Source organism: Accipiter gentilis, chromosome 3 (assembly GCF_929443795.1).
Source record: "Accipiter gentilis chromosome 3, bAccGen1.1, whole genome shotgun sequence".
Taxonomy (NCBI): Eukaryota; Metazoa; Chordata; class Aves; order Accipitriformes; family Accipitridae; genus Astur; species Astur gentilis.
The window spans coordinates 29,533,893-29,554,244 of NC_064882.1; the positions used below are offsets into that span (position 1 = coordinate 29,533,893).

At 40.0% G+C, this 20,352-nt stretch overlaps 1 protein-coding gene across 1 annotated transcript in view; it reads left to right on the forward strand.

Moving 5' to 3' along the window:
- The first annotated feature begins 479 nt into the window (after positions 1-479).
- The window catches only part of ADGRA3 (adhesion G protein-coupled receptor A3), a 64,285-nt gene continuing 44,412 nt past the window's right edge, over positions 480-20,352 (forward strand). The window contains exons 1-2 of the mRNA XM_049795178.1: positions 480-812; positions 16,999-17,070. Coding sequence (XP_049651135.1) covers positions 541-812; positions 16,999-17,070 — 344 coding nt within the window. The 5' untranslated portion in view covers positions 480-540. The remainder of the gene's footprint in view (positions 813-16,998; positions 17,071-20,352) is intronic.

The window sequence follows — 20,352 nt, forward strand, 5'->3', positions numbered from 1 at the left end:
GTGGCAGGACCGAGGGCCGGCCCAGCGCTGGCGGCGGGCGCGGCGGCGTAACGGGCCAGGGCCTCCCCGCCGGGAAGGCGCTTCTCCCCACCTCTCGCCCGCCCAGGAAGCGCTCGCCCCCCTCCGCCGGGGAGCAGCACCTCCCCGCCGCGACCCCCACCGGGCGACGCGCATGCGCAGTGGCGGCCGCCGCCACCGCGGCGCTTGCGCAGTGGGGCCTAGGCCCGGCGGGCACCCTCGCTGCCGCGGGGCTCCGGCACCGGCGGAAGGCGGCGCTGCTGTCGCCGCCGCCGCCGCTGCGCGAAGCCCGCCCGGCCCCGACACAAAGACGAGGGCGGCCGCGGCTCCTGCCCGCCCGCTCGCAGCACCACATGGCGGCAGCGCTGCGGCCGCGCCTGGCGCCGCCCCCGCGGAGCTAGGCCAGGGCCGAACCGCGCCCCCTTCCTCCCCCCGCCGGGCCCGCTTGTTCGTCGCCCGTCCGGCCCCGTCCGTCCCCGCCGCCTGCGGGAGGAGCGGAGCAGGGCCCTGCACAGCCCCGCCATGCTGTCCCCCGGCCGCCGCGCTGCCTGCCGCCCACCGCGCCGCCGCCGTCGTCGCCCGGCGGGGCTCCTGCCGGCTCTCCTGATTTTGACGGCGCTGGGGGGCGGCGGCGGCGCGCTGCCCCCGGGCTGTAAGTACGACGGTCGCCCCAAGAGCGCCGGCAAGGCGTCGGCGACCGCCGGCGGCCCGGTGGAGGTGAAGGTAGTTTGCAGCAACCTGGAGCTCGTACAGGTCCTGCCTCCCGAGGCGCTGCCTAACCGGACGGTCACCCTGTGAGTACCGGACCCGGAGGGGGGTGGGCGGCCTTGGTGCGACGTGGACGGGGTGGGGGGGTGGGGGGGAGCGCCGGCCTGAGGTAAAATGGGGTCAGGCGCGGGGGGCGGGCGGGAAGCGTGGTTGACCCCTTCTGCTGCTGGGGGAAGCCCCTGAGGCAGATCTGGGGGGGGGGGCTGTGCTTTTCATATTTTCCCTTAGCTTCCCGGAGTGGTGATTTGGGGGGGGGGCGTCCCGTTACTTACCGGTGGGGTGGGCGGCGGCGCCCACCCCACGGAGCAGCATCCCCACACTCTCCCCCTGCTCCTTCCTCCCCCTTGGGGCTGCTCTCCGTCAAAGGGTTTACCCTGGTCAGAAAGCTTAGGTGTTCCTTTATTAAAAGTAATTCTGCTTTTTTGTTGTTGTTTTTATTTTTTTTTAATCTCAGGAGAAGCTCAGCTTTGGCGTGTCGCGCTTTGAGGTAGTTCTAACAGCCAAACGCAAATAGAGAGCATGAGCCGCTCAGCGTGCAGTATGCTAGGTGGGCCTGAAGTTTTGCGGTAGCAAACAGCAAGTTGTTTGTTGCAGGTCGTGATAAAACCAGCCAAAGGGATTTATTTTGTTTCTTCTTTGGCAGAAAGGTCAGTTTGCTTCCATGTAGCAGTAGGCGTGCTCTTTTTAAGTGGAGGCAATCCTAGCTCATCTATTTGAATAACAAGTTTCAAACAGGATGTGCAACTTACTCCAAAGTAAGAAATATGTTGCTATTTACTTAGATGTGAGCGAGCACATGTAAAGAAAAGATTTGCAAGTTGTTCTTCTTCCCGAGATGTTAATCGGTCACTCTAGCAAAGAAGTTTGTAGAATGGTTTGGGTTGGAAGTGAGCTTTAAAGATCACCTAGTCCAACCCCCCTGACATGGGCAAGGACGTTCGCAGCACTGGATTTCATCGGTTGATGGTCCTAAAAGGGGAAACCCGTCCCCTCTTTAGAGACCCTTAAAGTGCCTGTGCTGCCATGGGAAGACTGAAGTGCAACCAAGTAGTATGCAAGAAAGTTGGTTAAAAGAAACTGAATTATGGGACCTAGCTTAAGATATTTATCTACTTAACTGGAAATCACGGGTTTCAAAGATCTACAAATAATCTGAGTTTAATAAGCATAGAATGTATATAGTTCTGTCATGAGAACAACAATCTGACTGCTGCTTTTGCGAACACTGACAGCACTGAAACACCAAGGAACAGCTTCCTTCAGGAAGTCCTAGCGTGGTGCGGACCCAGTCAGTGGCAGATACGTGGATGTGGACCTATGAGAAAAGGGAAAGCCAAAAAAAGGGACGTGGTTAAGGCTAAAGTAGTTGTTCTTGCTTGGCAGTCTGAAAGGGTTCAGAGAGTATTTCTAAATTACCTGTGAGAAGTGACCAGAAATATTTATATGTGAAGTTTCTGAAGTAGAAAAGAAAGCTAAAAGTAGAAGGTGACTGCTGTTTGATCAACAAATCCATTTTAGTCTTTTTTAGCCTCCAATGCTTTACCGCTGATTAACTTAAAAGTAGAGTGTTGTCATTAAAATTTTGATAAAAAGTAGGTGTTAGTACAGTTGATACGCTGAAGTTGACTGTGGGGGTCTTTTGGTTCAAAAAACTTGGAGTCACAGCTCTGCTGTGAAAGACATGCAGATATCAAACACAGCAGCCTTGCTGTGAATGGACCCTTGTTCATAATTGCAGTGACAGAAGAATTTGGAAGAATGGTTCATCTTTCATCTTTATTTTCATACTCCTTCATTATCTAGAGTGTATCTAGAGCATATCTACATACACTAATTAGTTGCTTTCAGTTTTAACTGGCCTTTGAAGTTAATGATAACTTCCTAAACATTTGTTTTTCCCTTTTAATAAATGTAGCAAGAAACAATGTGAGTTTTTTCATTGTTATGAGTGGTAACTATCATAACTGTGTTAATACGAGCACACACTTTGAAATTTTACTTAAATATGAGGCAAAGATTATTAAACCAGTGCTGCTTTTTCTAACAGAGTGGGCACAATAACTGTTGTGGTTCAGGATCTTTCAAGTTTGACTCTTGAGGCATGACTTCCATACCTCTGAGAGAGTTTGTTTTTGTGGTTGGGGTGGGTTTTTTTGGTGTGTGGTTGTTTTTTTTTTTGTTGTTGTTTTTTTTTAATTTGAATCCATGTTAACCTGGTTAGAAAGTTTTTGTGATTTGTGGGGTGTGTTGCCAAGTGCCATTTCATTAACATGTTGATTAGTAGTGGCTGGGTTAATTGTTATCTAATCTTTTGCCAAAAATTACTTTCTTTTCCAAGCTGATACTTAGAATTGCAGCACTTGGTGGATAGTGGAAGGTTGTCTGATTAGAGTCAAACTGCCCTGAGTTATCTTGAATCTTGATTCTTGTGGGATTCTTCTATTAAGATAAGTACTAGTTCTGTTATATCTTTGTGGATTAGTGGATCACTGCAGAGATAAGTAGCTGAAAATAGATCAGTGTTGTGTAGGTCAGCTGCATTTTAATTCAGTTAATTTTCTTTTATGTTGACTCTTTGCGCAAACTGATTTTAAATATGAGTACCTATATAGTTTTATATAAACTTTGGGGGTTTTGAGGGGAGCTAAGAATGACTCAAATGAAGTGATTATATTAATCTTAGAAATCCTGATTCCATCCTTATCATTGATTAAACTCTTAGACTTTCAGTAGATCAGCTGCTGTGCACTTAGCATTTATAATTCCCCCCTCCCCCCCCCCCCCGAAATATTTTTGAAGACAAAAATATCTAAAAAAGTGAGGAAATAAGGGAAATAGTGGAAACTAGGATAAACTAGTAGCATCTGAGGATGCTGGCCAGGTTCTTTCATTCTTGCACACAATTATAGTTAGTGGTTAACAATGATATTGATAAGTTGGGGAAGGTCACTTAGTTTACAAAATGCCTTGGCCTTTTCTTGCCACAAAACATTTTATTATCCTAGTAAATTAGATCAGGAGTATTTAGAACCTTTAGTAACAATTCAGAAAAAATATCCTAACTTGATTTCAATTGATAAGAGATAAAACAAGTTTGTTTCATGATTGAGGAAGGAAAGCAAACACTGGAGGAAGACTATTAATGGGAGAATAAGTAATGTTTGGGATTTCTGTCGGTACTGTAAATTGAGATTCCTTTAGAATCCAGGTAGCATTAGCTGGTGCTTTACTGAGCAGTTAGGTCAAATTCCAAGGTGAATTCAAGTTTAGTTATAGCTAAGGAAGGGACTTTTTTGTAGCCTTGTATAATAAAAACCGATTGGGATACAAATGAAGGGTGTGTATCTACATGAACACCATAGATGGCTTTGACCTTTGTAGTTTAACCAGCCAGATGAGATGCTTTTGGTGTGAAGATAACGTAACTGGGTGAATGTGACTCGGTGCTTTGTCTGACATGCTCTGTATTTCAGTAGATACTGAAGCTGTGGCCGCGATTTACATTTAAGTGAGGAATGCACTATACTCTTGTAGTAGAAGTCTGAGATAAGATATCCATTGGTGTGTTTCTTTGATGCAAGCTCAAATGATGTCATAACTTGGTGGGTATTAGCCGTTACTTCGTTCTTTGGAAGAGAATGTGTAATCCTACTGAAGACAATCCCCTGAAGTTGTAGTCCTTGTTATTTATTGAGAATTTTGGTTACCCGTTGTAGGAATAAGAATCTAAATAAATGGAGGAAAAGCATATATACTCAGTAAAGAATCATGTTTCTGAATCAGGAGCCTTACTGCAAACAACTTTGCTTACCCACATATCCTGATAGGAATGTATGAGTATCAGTGTTTGCACTTAAAAGTGTTAGAATTTACAAGCCAGAGCATTAGCCTGGATTTGTGTTCAGAATTGTTCAAAGATATGCTTAATTGGGTTGCTGTTGAGAAACGTCTTAAAATGTCACAGGTTTTGTCCAGCTCCTAAATATAATCATGTCAAACTACATCCACGAGTAGTCCATCAGTAGTTTTAGCTAAGCAGCTGAAAGGCATACTTGGCCTTCCAGATATCTGCGCAGCCTCTCTGTTTGTAACACAAATTCCTAAATTCCAAAAGTTTCAAAGCAAAATGTCACTCAAGTGACTACTCAATACAAGTAGTCACTAGCATTACAATGTGTGATTACATTGTAATTACCTGAATTACGTGCTATTATGTGAGTAACTTTTTCCTTACAGAAAAAGGACTTCAGGGTTTAATATTTGTTTTCATTTTATGTGTTGATTTATTTTTAATATTCTTTTTTTTGAGGCATGATCTGATGCTTTGCTAAATTGTTTTCATTTGTTTTGGTGGGCTGACCCTGTCTGGATGCCAGGTGCCCACCAAAGCTGCTTTATCACTCCCTCTCCTCAACTGGACAGGGGAGAGAAAATGGAACAAGAGGCTTGTGGCTTGGGTTAAGGAGTGGGTGAGATCACTCAGCAGTTAGTGTCGTGGGCAAAACAGACTCAACTTGGCGAAATTAGTTTAATTTATTACCAATCAAATCAGAGTAGGGTAATGAGAAATAAAACCAAATCTCAAAACACCTTCCCCCCCACCCCTCCCTTCTTTCCGGTCTTAACTTTACTCCTGGTTTTCTCTACCTCCTCCCCTGCAGCAGCCCAGGGGAACGGGGAATGGGGGTTGTGGTCGCATCAGATGTTGTTTCTGCCACTCCTTCCTCCTCAGGGGGAGGACTCCTCACACTCGTCCCCTGTTCCAGTGTGGGTTCCTTCCCACGGGCTGCAGTCCTTCAGGCACAGACTGCTCCAGCATGGATCCCCCCGTGGGGTCACAAGTCCTGCCAGAAAACCTGCTCCAGTGTGGGCTCCTCTCTCCACAGCTCCTGCCAGGAGCCTGCTCCAGCACGGGCTTCCCATGGGGTCACAGCCTCCTTTGGGAACCCACCTGCTCTACTGTGGACCTCCCTGGGCTGCAGGGGGATATCTGCTCCACCGTGGACCTCCCTGGGCTGCAGGGGGACAGCCTGCCTCACCATGGCCTTCCCCAAGGCTGCAGGGGAATCTCTGCTCCGGCCCCTGGAGCACGTCCTCCCCCTCCTGCTTCACTGACCTGGGGTTCTGCAGGGTTGTTTCTCTCATGTATTCTCACTTCTCTGGCTGAAGTTGCCAGTTTTGGTTTTTTCTTCCTCATTCTTAAATACGTTATCGCAGAGGCACTACCACTGTTACTGATGGGCTCGGCCTTGGCCAGCAGCAGGTCCATCTTGGAGCCGGCTGGCATTGGCTCTGTCAGACATAGGGGAAGCTTCTGGCAGCTTCGCACAGAATCCACCCCCGTAGACTCCCCGCTACCAAAACCTTGCCATGCAAACCCAATACACCTTTGTTTTATTTAGTTGGGCCTTTCTTTATTACATGTTTGGAAAAAAGTGTTTACCAAAACATTGACAAACAGAAAGTATAGGCATAGTAAATGTCTTCTGTGGAAATTTGCCTCTTCTCTTAAAGTACATTTCCATTATGAACTGGAAGGTGCTCTTGACTAATCCCTTTTTAGTTAAAACAGTCTAAAATAGACAATTTTAAGTGTTCAGTACTAATAACTTGGGCAGTGTTAATATTTTTTTGAAGACACAAAAGGCTAATAACTCCCATTAAAACTTACCTTAAAATTTTCTTCAGTCATGGATAGATGGACTATGCAAAATGTATTTTAGTCATGAACACATGGCAGTACAGAGACAGTACTTAAGAATTGTCATATCCACAATTTAGTAATTCACAAGTACTTGTACATGCCTTTTTACCAGTGGCATCTGACTCCTAAAATCATTAGTGAAGTTTCATTTTCTGACAGGCTTCTATTCTAGTAGATCTATCAGATTTTGTGCACATCTTTTACCTTGTTGAGAAGACAGCAATCCACATGCGAAATCAGATTCATGCGTTGCAGTATGCCCTGTTCCAACACCGATTCATTATTGTGGCATTATTATTATAGCGTATTGAATACATACATTCATCTTTTATGATTGTGTACACTTTTGTGTGTATATGAGTATTGCAAGAAAATTCTGAGGTCACAATTTGAACAGTGTTTTCTTCTAAATTGCAGTATTTTGTTCTACCCAAGTAACTATTCAGCTTTGGAAGACGTCATGTTATGTTGTTAATACGTATCCAGTGGGATACCCAGTCAAGTTTGAATAGTGTTCTCTTGTTTCTTTTAGTGTTGCAGTAATGGCTTTAACGTACATGGTGCGTTGTAATTGGTAGTAGTCTTCATGCAATAATGATTGTATCAATGCATGCTGATTTTTTTTCTAAAGGTAATTCTTCTATATAAGCATTTTTTAAATTGTTTTAGGGGTCTTTCACAATGAGATTATTGTACTTTTGATTAAGTACCTGAAGTAATTAGAAATATGGCTTCTGTACCATAGATAAAACTGTAGGCAGTTGTTACAAGCTTGGGGGTTAGATTTTGAATGAGACCTATGTATTGATTACTGCTGAGTTGAAAATAAGGGAGGAGGACAGCAATAAGTTCTGCAAAATTCTGGAGAGCAAATTAAAATTTTTATAATGAGTATAAATTAATTTTTGTAATTCTCCGAGCCACAATATTAATGTAGAATTGCCCAACACCTTTATTCCCATGAGGATATCCATATAAGCAGTGCCCTTTATGTGTTCATTAAGTGAGTATTAAATGTTCAATGCATTATGCTTTAGGTAGCCTTAAGAAGAGAGATTTTCATCTTCAGCACTAATCCTTTTTTATTCTGTTGTTGTCTTTTATTGATCAGTAGTACTCCTGTTTTTTGTTTCAGTCCGCCAAAGTATTAAAATTTAAAAGTTAATGCCAAGAGTTAAAGAAATAGAACTAGAATTTGTGCTGCAGTGATGAAAAATGAGTAACTACATGTGTCTCATTCATTTCTGCTTGCAGTTTGTTCATGTTTCAGAGGTTATTTTTATAATTTAAAACAAGTATGGAGCTGCAAGGTTAGATTTTTCAGAATTTAATTGTTCCCATATGTACTTTGCATGTGCCAGATATGTTGCAGGTTCATGAACATTTGTCATTACTTCCTTTAGTCTGTATCTTCACTGTAATAGTATCTATAACTCTTGACTCTCTACAGTTTAAATGCTTTCTTTGTACCAGTAGTTAATCCATTAAGATTCAAAACAGTTGAGCATTTCTTTTCATTAGTAATAATAAATTGTTTTAAATTTAAGAACTTCAGATAACTAAAGTATGTTTTAGTGGGTTTTGCTTTCTGCAGTGAGATAATTAATGAATTTTAAATATTAATTTGTAAAATCTTAAATACTATATTAAATATCTTTAGTCTTTTAACACAGTAAATAGGTGAGAATTTTATTTTCACCTTTGGATTTCACTGTTGGGCTGTTTAGCAGTGAAAACTGCAATGTCTTGTTGCCTTTAGAACACTACAGTGGGACAGATCATATCCTTTAATTACTGTTTATGTGCATTACTGTGTGGTGACTCCTCCTTTGGTAATGACACAGGGAATGTCCAGTGGTGCAGTACAGTACTGTCCTGCAGCTCTTCAAGCTGCCTTAGAGTGAATGGGATGCCAGTGCACTGCAGTACAGAGCAGCTAGGTACTAAAGTAGCATAGTTGCTTTGGTGGTGTGTGTCATCCAAGCTAGTCAGCCAGTTCTGGCAGGGCTGCAGAGTTGTTGCTTTTAGAGTAGGAACTTGACCTTTTTGGCAAGGCAGACCAACTAAGAGCTTTTTTGGGGAAAAAAACCCAAACAAACCAAACATAATAAATGCAGATTGATTAAAGATGTTTAAGAAATAGGCAGCTTAATTGACAATTCTGTCTGCCCTGGACAGTGTATTCTAGGATTCATCCAGACAAGTCTCCAGCATTACAGCTCTAGGTGGCTGTGGGCTGTACAATCTTCAGGTGCTTTGTACAAGAGTACAATCTGTGTGCTGTGCTAGGTCAGTTCAGTCTAGGGAAAAAAGAGTCTTCGAGGTAGAGGGAGGGAGGTTAGGGTCTAGACACAGAGTGAAGAAGGGCAGGGAGAATGGATTAAACAGTATAAACTGCTACTGGGAGTTGGGGAGGAGTTGAGATGGGAGTGTGTGTTTCTTTGAATGGATGTGTTTTACAGAGGTGGGAAATCAGAAGGACTTCAGAGGGAATGGAGGCAGCACAGATAAGGTGCTGAAGGGTGAGTGTAACTGGCTTAGCGTGAGATGGGCAAGAATTCTCAGAAATTCAGCAGCTACCCACAAAATCAGTAAAGGCAGGATTAGTGACTGGATGCCAGTAGGAGCGGATGGATCATACAAGGAAATGGTAGTGGTATAACAGTCTGAAAACTCTTCTGGTATGGTCCACATAGTGTGCTGTTTCCATCTGAGGAGATGAACATACAGGCTTCTTTCTGTCAGATACAAGAACTCGTTATTAGCCCATGGTGTTATAGAATAGGTATTACCTTGAAACTTAGGATCAGGCAGAGTTTGCAAGTTATGCTCAGATTTCTGAAAGCATCCTGTAAGACATCCCAAATGACTGATTCTAATACCTCAAACTGTTGTTTTAGGATAACAGCCTCTGGTGTTAACAGGAATTTAAACCAATTCTCAAAATTGCGTGTTGATGGGCTCATTAGTTTCCATGGGTTGCAGCGAGCTGACCTTACAGCTCTGTGCTAGAGAAGGGAGATCCCCTTCTACCCTCTCTTGGTGCTTCTGACACAGGGATGATCAGGAGCAACGACAAGGGAGAGGAGATCTCCCCCTCTGAGTGCTGAAAGTTACATCCAGATCCAGCTGCCTGTAAAACTGTACCCTGAACTGGAGCTGTTTTTTTCCTGTCCCTTGCTGCTGTACTAGCATTTGTCTGGCTCCGTGCCTGGTCAGTTCAGGGAGCTAAACTATCCAAAAACTGTTGACTTCTGTAGGATTAGGCTATAAATTTTTGTGAAAATATATCTTCATGTGCCAGCAGTTGACGGGAAGTGCTTGCTAACGTGTCTAGACAAAGCACTTTCTAGAGAGCACATACACCTGATAGGAAATGTAAATACATGTGAGACTGGGCGTGGCAGTGTATGCTATAATTAATGCTACTGTGATATGACACATAAGCTGATATAGCCAATACATTCTAAGTTAGCTGAGTCTGGCTAGCCATCTGTGTGTGTGCAGTATTTCTTGTGAAGGGAGTTACTCTTTTATGTGTATGTATGGAGGTTGGAGGGGTAGGGTAAACTTGCACTGAACCACAAGTCAGTGAGAATCCTAAAAAGTGTACATGTGGTAGATAAGAAGTGGGAAACTCAGGAGGGAGCAGAAGGAAGAGGAGGAAGACAGGAGGGTTACTACAGAAAAAGTCAATCATCATCTCTTAAACTAATACAGACGCTACAGATAGGAAGAGGTGGGGAGAGAGAACTTGGAGGAAGCTTCCCAGAATGTAATGGTCACAAGGGTTAGGTTACCAATGCTTTTGGTTAGCTTTAGAAACAGCAACTCGGAGTTAGTGCTGGAACAAATTGGATGTTGCTGTGTCCTCTTAATTTCTCTTAGGTAGGCTTTCCAACCTGGGATAGGTACTAGAAAGAGAGGTTTGGTTGGTAAGGCCATAATTTCACAAGAATTTCTTTTGATAGTAGTATCGTTTTCAGCAGCATTGCTACTCATTCTTGCATTCTGTTTTGCCTCTCAGTTCTGTCCTTTTTCTAGGATGATTTTTATTTAGTACTTTTACATAGGAAATTGACTGAGGTACTTCAGTGATTGGCACTGTATTTCACTAGAAATAAAGAATTTCTGTCCTTAAAGAACAGTTTCTCCTTAAAGAAAGGCAAGAAATAAAGCATGTGGCCACATACTGAATATCAAGAAAAAAAATATCTTTAATAGCAGTGCGTGAAGTGAGCATTGTTGCTCGAATACTGCAGAGATTGTATAGAAACAAAAGTCTGTCATTATAGCATATGAAGTTAGCACATTCCCAGTTAAAAATGAAGTGATATAGACACAGTTTTAATTCTGTAATTTCATTACTTCTGAGTCTTTTAGTTTACAATCTTAATATTGTTTAATATGCCTAATAATGAAATAGCACAGGAAGTCTTTTATCTGTTGCAAACTTACATTTTGCAAATGTTTCATTGCTAAGCTTCCTCAATTATAATGTTATTGTTAAATTGGAAAATAGTCTCCTTTTGTTAGGGGCTTTGGAAAGATTCATAATTCTTTCTCTGTATATAGCTTGGGGAGTGTTTTCATTTCAGGGTTACTTTTAACGAAGTACTAGTGTTCATGTTCTGCTCAGTCCATTACTTCTTTCCCTTTGACACCAGTAACTCACTAGAAGGCAAAATACTGACTGTTGAAAAATACTGATTTTTATATCCTTGTTAAATCACAGCTTGTACAAGATAAACTTTAAAAAATATATTTTTTTTGCATGTTCACGGCTTTCAGCAGAAGGCATTTTTCTTGTACAGATGGTTATTTTAGTCCAGTTTTTGCTGGTGGCCACTTTCCCAGTCCTTAGAGTATGCAGCCATCATCATGAAATGATCTGATTTATTTTCTATTTCCTGGCTTTCTATTTGGGTCTGTTAAAACATGTTCTGGAAGCTACTTCAGCATTCACCTAGAAGTTACGCTGTCTCCCAGTCTTAACACAGGCTTCCTGGAGGCCATTTTGACTATTTTGTAATAGTGTTAATGGATATGCGTGTATTTTAATAGTTTTCTATGAAAGGATTCATTTGTGACGTTTGGAGATGCATTCTAAATTCCTGTCTAGTTGATTGCTGTCTTAGTGATGGTTTTATAGCTGACAAACCAAAATTATTTCATAGAACAACACTTTTTTCACTTGGTGCTTATCACCTTATTCTAAGGGTAAAAACAAATCAAGCCTTGATTATGTGTGTCCCCCCCCATCAAAAAGAAAAGGATGATTACATCACCTTTAGTATCTGTTGCTAAAACTCTTTGTAGTACAAAAGACAGATTTGGGGGTTGACTGCATAGTTATGTTTTACATGCTAGCAACTGGGCATCTATTGCTAAAGGTCTTGCCAATAAGTTAGAGCCAGAGTTGAGTTTCTTTGCAGAGTTTTGCCAAATTCTTCTGCCGCTTCATGGCGCAAAATGCAAACGGGGCTTTCAGATCCAAGCTATGTTCAACATAGTAACATTTCAGCAGTGTTCTTGGAATGGGTGAAAAGCTGGGGTGGGTTTTAGGGTTTTTTTGCGGGGTGGTGGTATCTTTTTTTCTTGAGCTACAGATGGCCTCTTTGTCTCTACAACTGTTCTGCTCAAAGGAGAGGGAAATGCATTGCTTTAAGGTGACTTGAGACATTGTCCATAATGCTTTCTAGAACCTACTTTTCAGCTGCCTTTTCTTCCAAGTTTTTTGTGTTAATTCCCATGGCTGTGTGTTTGCATGTGGTAGTTCCGCATTTTATTTTCAGTTATCTAAGGGTTGGACAAGCAAAATGCATTTGTTCCAAGCAGGTATTGTTGATCATTAAAAAAACCAACCTGATCTGGAGCTTGTAAGACATACAGAGCAGCAATGATGTTAGGCTATGGAAACCCCTTCATGAAATCTCTGGGTACATCATTTATGTTGCAAAGTCACTTGTTAAAGAAGAGTTGAACAAGATGGGAATGAGTGGAGATCTGTAGCTCTCTACTATTTTCCCTTTAAACTTCATAATGACAGAAAAGTTTGTGTATTTTCAGCATTACTTGCCTCTTAGGAAAAATTATGGTCTTAAACTGCTAACTTAAAATTATTATTGATCACAAATAATTTTCTGTGTCTAAGTGGTACATAATAGTCCATCATTTCACTGTACATTAATGCACAGAAATTGTGAAAGTGAGTATAAAACATCTACTGTGAGGTGAATGCTTTATCGTGTTTTGTCTTCTTATGCCACATCCCTTAACACTTCTAATAATGTATAGACTAAACACATTAATAGCAAGTTCTAAACTGCATTTTTTTTAAAGATTACACTTACAACATTTTTAAGTGTGATGAAATGTCTTAGGTTATATGGAATGTTGTAAAATCTATCATTTATTGTACTAAACCTTTATGGTTGAGCAACTAACAGCCTCTGCAGAGAAAATACTAAATCAGCCTGACTATAATTTGTTCATCACACTCCAGAGAGAAATTTACCTAGTGCACAGATATTCAAAGGCTTCTACTTTAGGCCTATTATTTTACAGGCAATGTCAGAAAACTGGGGGTGGGGGGTGGGGTGGGGGTGCGGTTAGTGTTGGAGTTTTTTTTTGTTTTACAGAACTGTAATTTTTATTTAATTTAAATTTAGTTCAGTCAGTTATAGCTACTTTTGAAGTGGTTTCTGCTCCATTTTGAATAGCTCCTTTTTCTGGAAAAAGTACAGGTAAAATCAATAAATCTTAAGATTAAGGCAATTATAGCTAAAATACAAATTATTTCTTTGCTACCAAAGATTGTAGTTCGCTTGCCTGCTTGCGTTGACTTGAATGTTTTCTGAACCTCACGTTTTTTTCTTCTTATTTTATCCATAAGTCTGAAATTGGTCTGTGTTTTTTCTTGCTGCTGCTGTTATGCCTTATTCTCACTTTGCATTAACTATTAATGAGTTTTTTTATAAGCTCCTTCATTCATTTCTTTATTATCTATCTTCCCCCATACATATCTGAAACCAGGAAAGATGTTGAAATAAAGGTGTACTTTGCTCTGAATAGATTTGGTTTGCAGAATGAATCCTGTACCTACCGTTTCTACAAATAACACTTACTATTTGGCTTGAAACCCTTTTTTTCTTTGAGTAGAAGTTAAAGTAATTTCAAAGACTAGGATGTGTGATTTTAATGCGTCGGTTAAATTTTACTAGTTTTGCAGGCATTCCAAGTTGTATGTTGCTGTTGTTATTATAGTTATCACCAAACTTGCAGTATGCAAATGTGTATTCAGGTTTTCTGTTACATGTTGGGCCTTCCTTGATGCAAGGATTTCTTTAAATACATGTAGATTTCTGAAGAGTACCTGGGCTGCTTTGATTTGTACATCTGTTTTTAAAGAATACTGTTTCCTTTGTTTGGTCATCTAGGTTATCACAGCTGTAGCCAAGGGGCAATTGTACTTCTTTCCTTCTTGTAAGGTAGCTTAATGTATTTGACTCTAGAACTGTATTTTCACAAGAGCAGTTTTTCTTAGCTGACACTCTAGTGGATGTTACAGGCATTATAGGCACATATAACAGCAAATTCTCAGGATACTTTTAAGTATTTTTTTCTCATCCTTTCCACCATTCATGTGATCAGTCTTCACTGGGGATTAGCTGACTCTAGTGTACTGTGTTGATCACACTTTGTGGTTGACATATAAATTAATCTCTTGGAAGATGCCTTGGGTAAATGTGTAGTTTAACATTAGTTGCTCATGGAGCAGTGAGCACCAGGGGTGACTTGAGATAAGCTGCATAAATACGTGGTATGACTGTAAGGGGAGGAGAAGGAATGGGATCTCCTCCTTTTAGCATCAGAACTGTTACCTTGGTAGAATGATTTAATCTTAACTTAAGAATTTTCAAACCTTCCATCTGTCAGACTGGAAATGGAAAGATTTTCAAATAATTTGGTCAGCTGTCTTGACTCTGTGTGTGTGAGATTGAGAGAGAGAGAGAGATTGACTCAAAGCCAGAGCTCTGAGACAAAAAATTGTCTGCCCTGTGTTTGTCTAAACCACAGAGGCTTGAGGCAATCTTTGAGAAACCTGGAGAAGAAAACTACTTAATGTAATATATGGTTGTGTCAAAATGATGCTGTTTTCATAGACTGGTATTTCTGTATTTTAGTTTTATTCATGATGTTTTGAAGTACTAATCCTTGTCATTAGATAATAAATGTAATGCATCGGAGGAAAGGGTGTGTGTGTGTGTGTATTTGGTTTATGGCTATTGTAAAGGATATCTGAAAGATGTAGTAGACTGGAAAGAAATCTAGTGGCAGTTTTAAGTGCGGAAGTAGTTATCCAACCTGAAGATGTAATTGGTGTAACTGAAGAAGTGCACAGACATGTTGGGATCTGCAGGATGCATTTGATAGAGGACCTGTCTGAAATTGAAGTGACTGTAGCAGAAGTTGTGGGACAAACTGACAGAGTAAATAAATTTCCAGGACAAGATGGTGTGCACTGGAGAGCTTTTAGAAGAACTTAGGGATGAAGAAGTCAGATGATGAATGTCTGAAGTCTCATTTAGAATGAATTTGATTTTTGAGGACTGGAGGAATGGCAAATGCTGATTTTTAAGTGCATCAGGAGCTCAGGGGAGCTATGTGATTCCAAGTATGATGTTTGTGTTGAACAAATCAGTAGAATTTATAATAAATACTTTGGATACCTGGATAAAGAGAGATATGTACTCTGGAAAATTTACATCTCCTGTAATGGGAAGCTCTTCACTACAAGCCTTTGGAGTTCTTCAGAATCAGCGAAATATTTACAAGGATGATCCAGTTGATGTAATGAGACATAGATGCTTTTCCAAAAGGCATCCCTCAGTCCCTCACCAAAGGCATTTGATGAAAATAGTATGTCAGCCTAAAATAGAAAATCATTGTATGAACAACTAACCTGCTGAAGGATAAATGGATGTGGAAGTAAATAGCCATCACAGTGGAGTGGAGTCTTACAGACCTGTAATGCACAACATATTTCTTAATGACTTGTAAAATGTTGTGAGTAGGGGGTTGACAGAGTTTGGTGAGTTGCTTGATGTAATAAGGATGAGGGTAAAGTGAAGAATTTTGGAAGAAGTTTATGAAACTAATAACTGGGCAATAAAATGGCAGAAGCAGCACATTGTAGAAAAATGAAAATTGTACTTGGGATGACAACAATTCTGTCTTCATATATAAGATGATGGGCACTGAGCTGACCAGAAACCTTCAATTCTTAGTACAAGTAGTCAAGGCAGATCAGATGTTAGGAATTGCTGGGAAAACAATAGGAAACAAAACAGAACATCATTATCCCATTATGTAGGTTTGTGACTTGTCTGTGTGATGAATACTATTTCAGTTCTGGTGGTCTTATCTCAGAATTTTTTGAGCGTAATAAAGCTGGAAAGAGCTCAGAAATTACTAAGGCGGCACAAAATGACTTCCTTGTGAAGAGCAATTAAGTAAAATATGAATCTTCCATCTGGCGAGAGACCATCTAGGTTTCTACATCATTACATGTGGTAAAGAGAGGGTAGGCAGGGATGGATTACTGCTTGTTTCAGTATGAGAAATGGGGAGCATCAAATGGAGCTAGCAGGAACTGTGTTCAAAACAACTGAAATAAGGGGTTCTTTATGGAACAGGGCTTTGTAATGCAAAACCTTTTGTAAGGAGTGTTGTGGTTGTGTTACATGGTTCAAAAGGAAAATAGTCTTTTTTTGTGACGGAGAAATGTGTAGATGTATGGAAAGCAGGTCCTTCTAAGGAAGCATCCAGTGATAGAAGTGATTTCCTAACTTGAGGATAGTTTGCATGTGCAGACAGCTGTGATTGGGGAATAGGGTACTTTGCTAGATGGACCTGATCCAGTTGTTTGTGGAAGAGGGAATTTGCAGTTGTATGGTCCTTTAAAGAAGAAAGTATAGATAGAAGTAAAGGAGTGCTTGCTGAGTTTATTTGCAGATGTCTTAAAAAGATTGCATTGAGAAGGATGAATGTGTGAAGGATGGCTGGGAAAGGTGATACAAGATGGGAGAAGTGAGTGTGTGTGAGTGGCTGAGGGTGGCAGCAGAGGAAATGGGGAAACAGGCAATGTGTTGTGTGGTTTTGAAAACCAAAATGGGTATGGAAGAACAGAGTGTTGAATGTGTAGATGGGTTGTTTAATACTTCATTTTTCTATTATGTCAATTCTGTGTTTTATTATGATAATCCTATATGGGTGTACTTTCTTTCGTATGTTAATTACGTAAGCTTGCATGGTACTTGGGGCACATAACATAGCAAATACTTTCTGCATAATATTTAAGCAGTTCTGTTATATATGCCTCAGACAATGAGCTAGGCATTGGAGTTTGATATAAAGGCTGTTAAAAAGATTGACACCACAAGTGTAAGATACAGCAAATAATTTTGTTACCAAACTTTTAATATATTGTCTGGTTTTCTTTACAGGATTCTGAGTAACAATAAAATAACACAGTTGAAGAATGGTTCCTTCTCTGGATTGCACCTTCTTGAAAGACTGTAAGCACTTCTTAAAAAGCTATTTTGACTTAAAAAATTAAGTGATATAGTGTTTGTTTCCTTAATAATTCTGAGAACAGTGTCTTATTTGAGATGTGTTTTTACTTTATTTTGATGTAGGGTTTTTTGATTGAAGAGTTAAAATAGTTAAGCATTCTCTTCATGAATATGAGTGTCATGTAACAGCATAAAGGGATAATCTCACTTGTGGGTGAGATTAGGGCAGCTTCATTGGGAAGTTCATTGGAATGCTATAATGACTGGTATTGCTTTGTTGTTGGTCTCAATATGAAAACTCGTGTTGTAAAGAAAATTATTTCTTCAATTTCTTATGAAGTGTCAAAACCTTTATCAAACAATTGTAAAGTATATTTGTAGGGGAAGCGGATGTATTGGAGCCTCTAAAAGAGGCTAGATTCATTGTAAGTTTGTTGTTGACATTTATTTTAACAGTTTTGCTGCTTGCTTTGTAACTTCGGTACATACTGAATGTACCGGGGGAGGGGGGAATGGGAGTGAGTCTGATGGGAATAACTTCTTGAACACCTTTTGCTTCCTGTTTCCACTTTCCCTTTCAGATGATCTATTGCCTATGGGATAATAAGCAGCATTGTAGCTTCTGTTACAGTCAGCTTTTTTCCAGCTGGTAGAAGGTCAGGATTGGCAGGTTGATCTACTTAGGAGCAAGCAGAAACTTTAGAGATAAGGATTTTTCTAGGCCATTTGACTGGGAAAGTAGCCAGTTTCATAATCATCTCGCAACATCTAGGAAGAGTTCCAAATGACTTTTGGCTTCAGGGGATTAAGAGTATTTTAGTCTTCCTCTAAAACTTCAAGGCTGCAATCCCGGTCACCTGGCCTAAATAAATTCAAACACTTCCACCATTACGTCCCCCGCATGCCAGAAGAAAGATTTGTCTTCTGCACTGGCAGATTAGCTTTATTGTAGAAATAAGCCATTGTGCCAAAGAAGCAAGGTTATCAGCAGTGATGGCATTCTAGATTTTTACACATTATTTTGGCATCCTTGCTTAACTAATAAAGGCATTTGCTGACAGTTGTTATTTGTTGTAACTCGTTACAATTTTCAGACAGGAAATACTTGAAACTCTAATTAATTTGAAATGATCATTTACATTTGCTCTACGAATCCAAATCTTAATTTTCTTTAAAACAATAAGAACCCAGCTTTCTTCCATTTAACTCCTGTCATTTTTAAGGATTTTTTAGGTTATTTTGGTATCTTCTTTCATGGAAAGAAAGCAGTAAGGAAGGCATCACATTTGAGCATTTAAAGTGATCTGAGATAGCAGTATTTTAGATGGCATGGTGGTCTCATCTGAATGAGGTAACACACTTTATGTGCACTGGTACAGGAGTTAATATATCAACAAATTATTATTAATGGCCAGGTGTCTTCATCATAAAGGAAGGGATAAGCATGATACACTAGTCATTAATGACCATCTTTCTTTTTGTGTGTGTGTGTGTATGTGCAAGACTTAATTAAAAAAATGCCATGGTTTAACCCCAGCCAGCAGCTAAGCACTGCTCACTCACTCTGCCCCCAGCCCAGTGGGATGGGGGAGAGAACTGGGGGGGGAGTAAAACTCATTGGTTGAGATAAGAACAGTTTAATAGGACAGAAAGGAAGAAATTATAATAATATTAATAATAAAATGACAATAATAATAATTAAAAAATTGGAATATACAAAACAAGTGATGCACAATGCAATTGCTTACCACTCACCAGCCAATGCCCAGTTAGTTCCTGAGCAGCGATTTCCCCTCCAGGCCAACTCCCCCCAGTTTATATACTGGGCATGACATCACCTGGTATGGAATACCCCTTTGGCTATTTTGGGTCAGCTGCCCTGGCTGTGTCCCCTCCCAACTTCTTGTGTCCCTCCAGTCTTCTTGCTGGCTCCGCATCAGAAGCTGAAAAATCCTTGACTTTAGACTAAACATTACTTAGCAACAACTGAAAACATCAGTGTGTTATCAACATTCTTCTTATACTGAACCCAAAACACAGCACTATACCAGCTACTGGGAAGACAATTAACTCTTAGCCCAGCTGAAACCAGGACAAAAAAAAATATATCTGTTTAACCACAGCAAAAGTAAACTTCTCCACTTTAGATGCTCTTGTGACCTTGGACAGAAGCTACTCTTGTAATTAAAATATTTTTTCAAAGTTAAATGAATAGTCAATGGAAAAAAAGTTGAAAGTCATGGAAACTATTTTAACCATTAACATTATGTTCAGCAGTTTCAAATTGTATTCCTTAATGTTCACTGTGATAATTTGCATGGCATTAAAATTTCACGTTTTTGACAGTTTCTTGCTTATTTTTAGTTTCTCGTACTACTCATACTCCCCCTTGTTTCCTTATGAGTGTTTTCTTTCTTTGTAGACATGCTCTTTTCTCCACTTTAATTTAAGAGATGAAACAGAGATAAATACATTCAGTCAGCATTTAAATAGTTAATTCAGGCAGTAGCATTGTCACTTAACATTACTGCTTACCAAGGGAGAGAGTCTGTATACCTTTAATGCTTGTTTTGTTCATTCCTTGTAATGTTATACTTCATAGCAAATATTTTTGCCATTTCTCCTTAATGGTTTTTGGATAGAGTTTAGATATATTTAACCAAAGCCTTTTTTTAAAAAAAAAAAAAAATCAACTAATATGTCAGACACATGTACCTGCATAATAATTGTTTTTAATTGCATTTTAATCAATATTTTGAATCCTGAAATACAGTTTCACAACTTCATAGTTCATCTATTAATATACTAAATTTCTTTTCTCCTGTTAGTTCTTGGACATCTTAATGAAAATTTACATGCTTAAATGGTTTCTGTTATTTTTTCAGTTCTTCAGATAAACTTGGGCATATGGTGTCTGCAGCTGGCAAATTGTTGCATTGTAGGTTATCATTTTGCCCAAACATGTTATCTTTTGACCTCATCCCCATCTGACAATTCTTCACTGTTTCTACTGAAAGGGAGAGATTGTTTTATTTGTTGCTTGTCTGCCCCAAAACTATGGGGAAGTATATTAAAAATGCTGGCCCCAAGTAGGAATTTAAAATCTCTTTGTTAATAATTTTGTGCATGTATGTTAATTTATGAAAATGTAGAATTTGGTAATGCATCATTTTGTAAACAGGGTGATAAGATTGCCAAAATATGACTTTTGTCTTGCTGGAGGCTGAAATGTTTGTTAATTGTAGTAGAAAATGACTATGCTGTGTCTACATCTAGTTGTAGGAA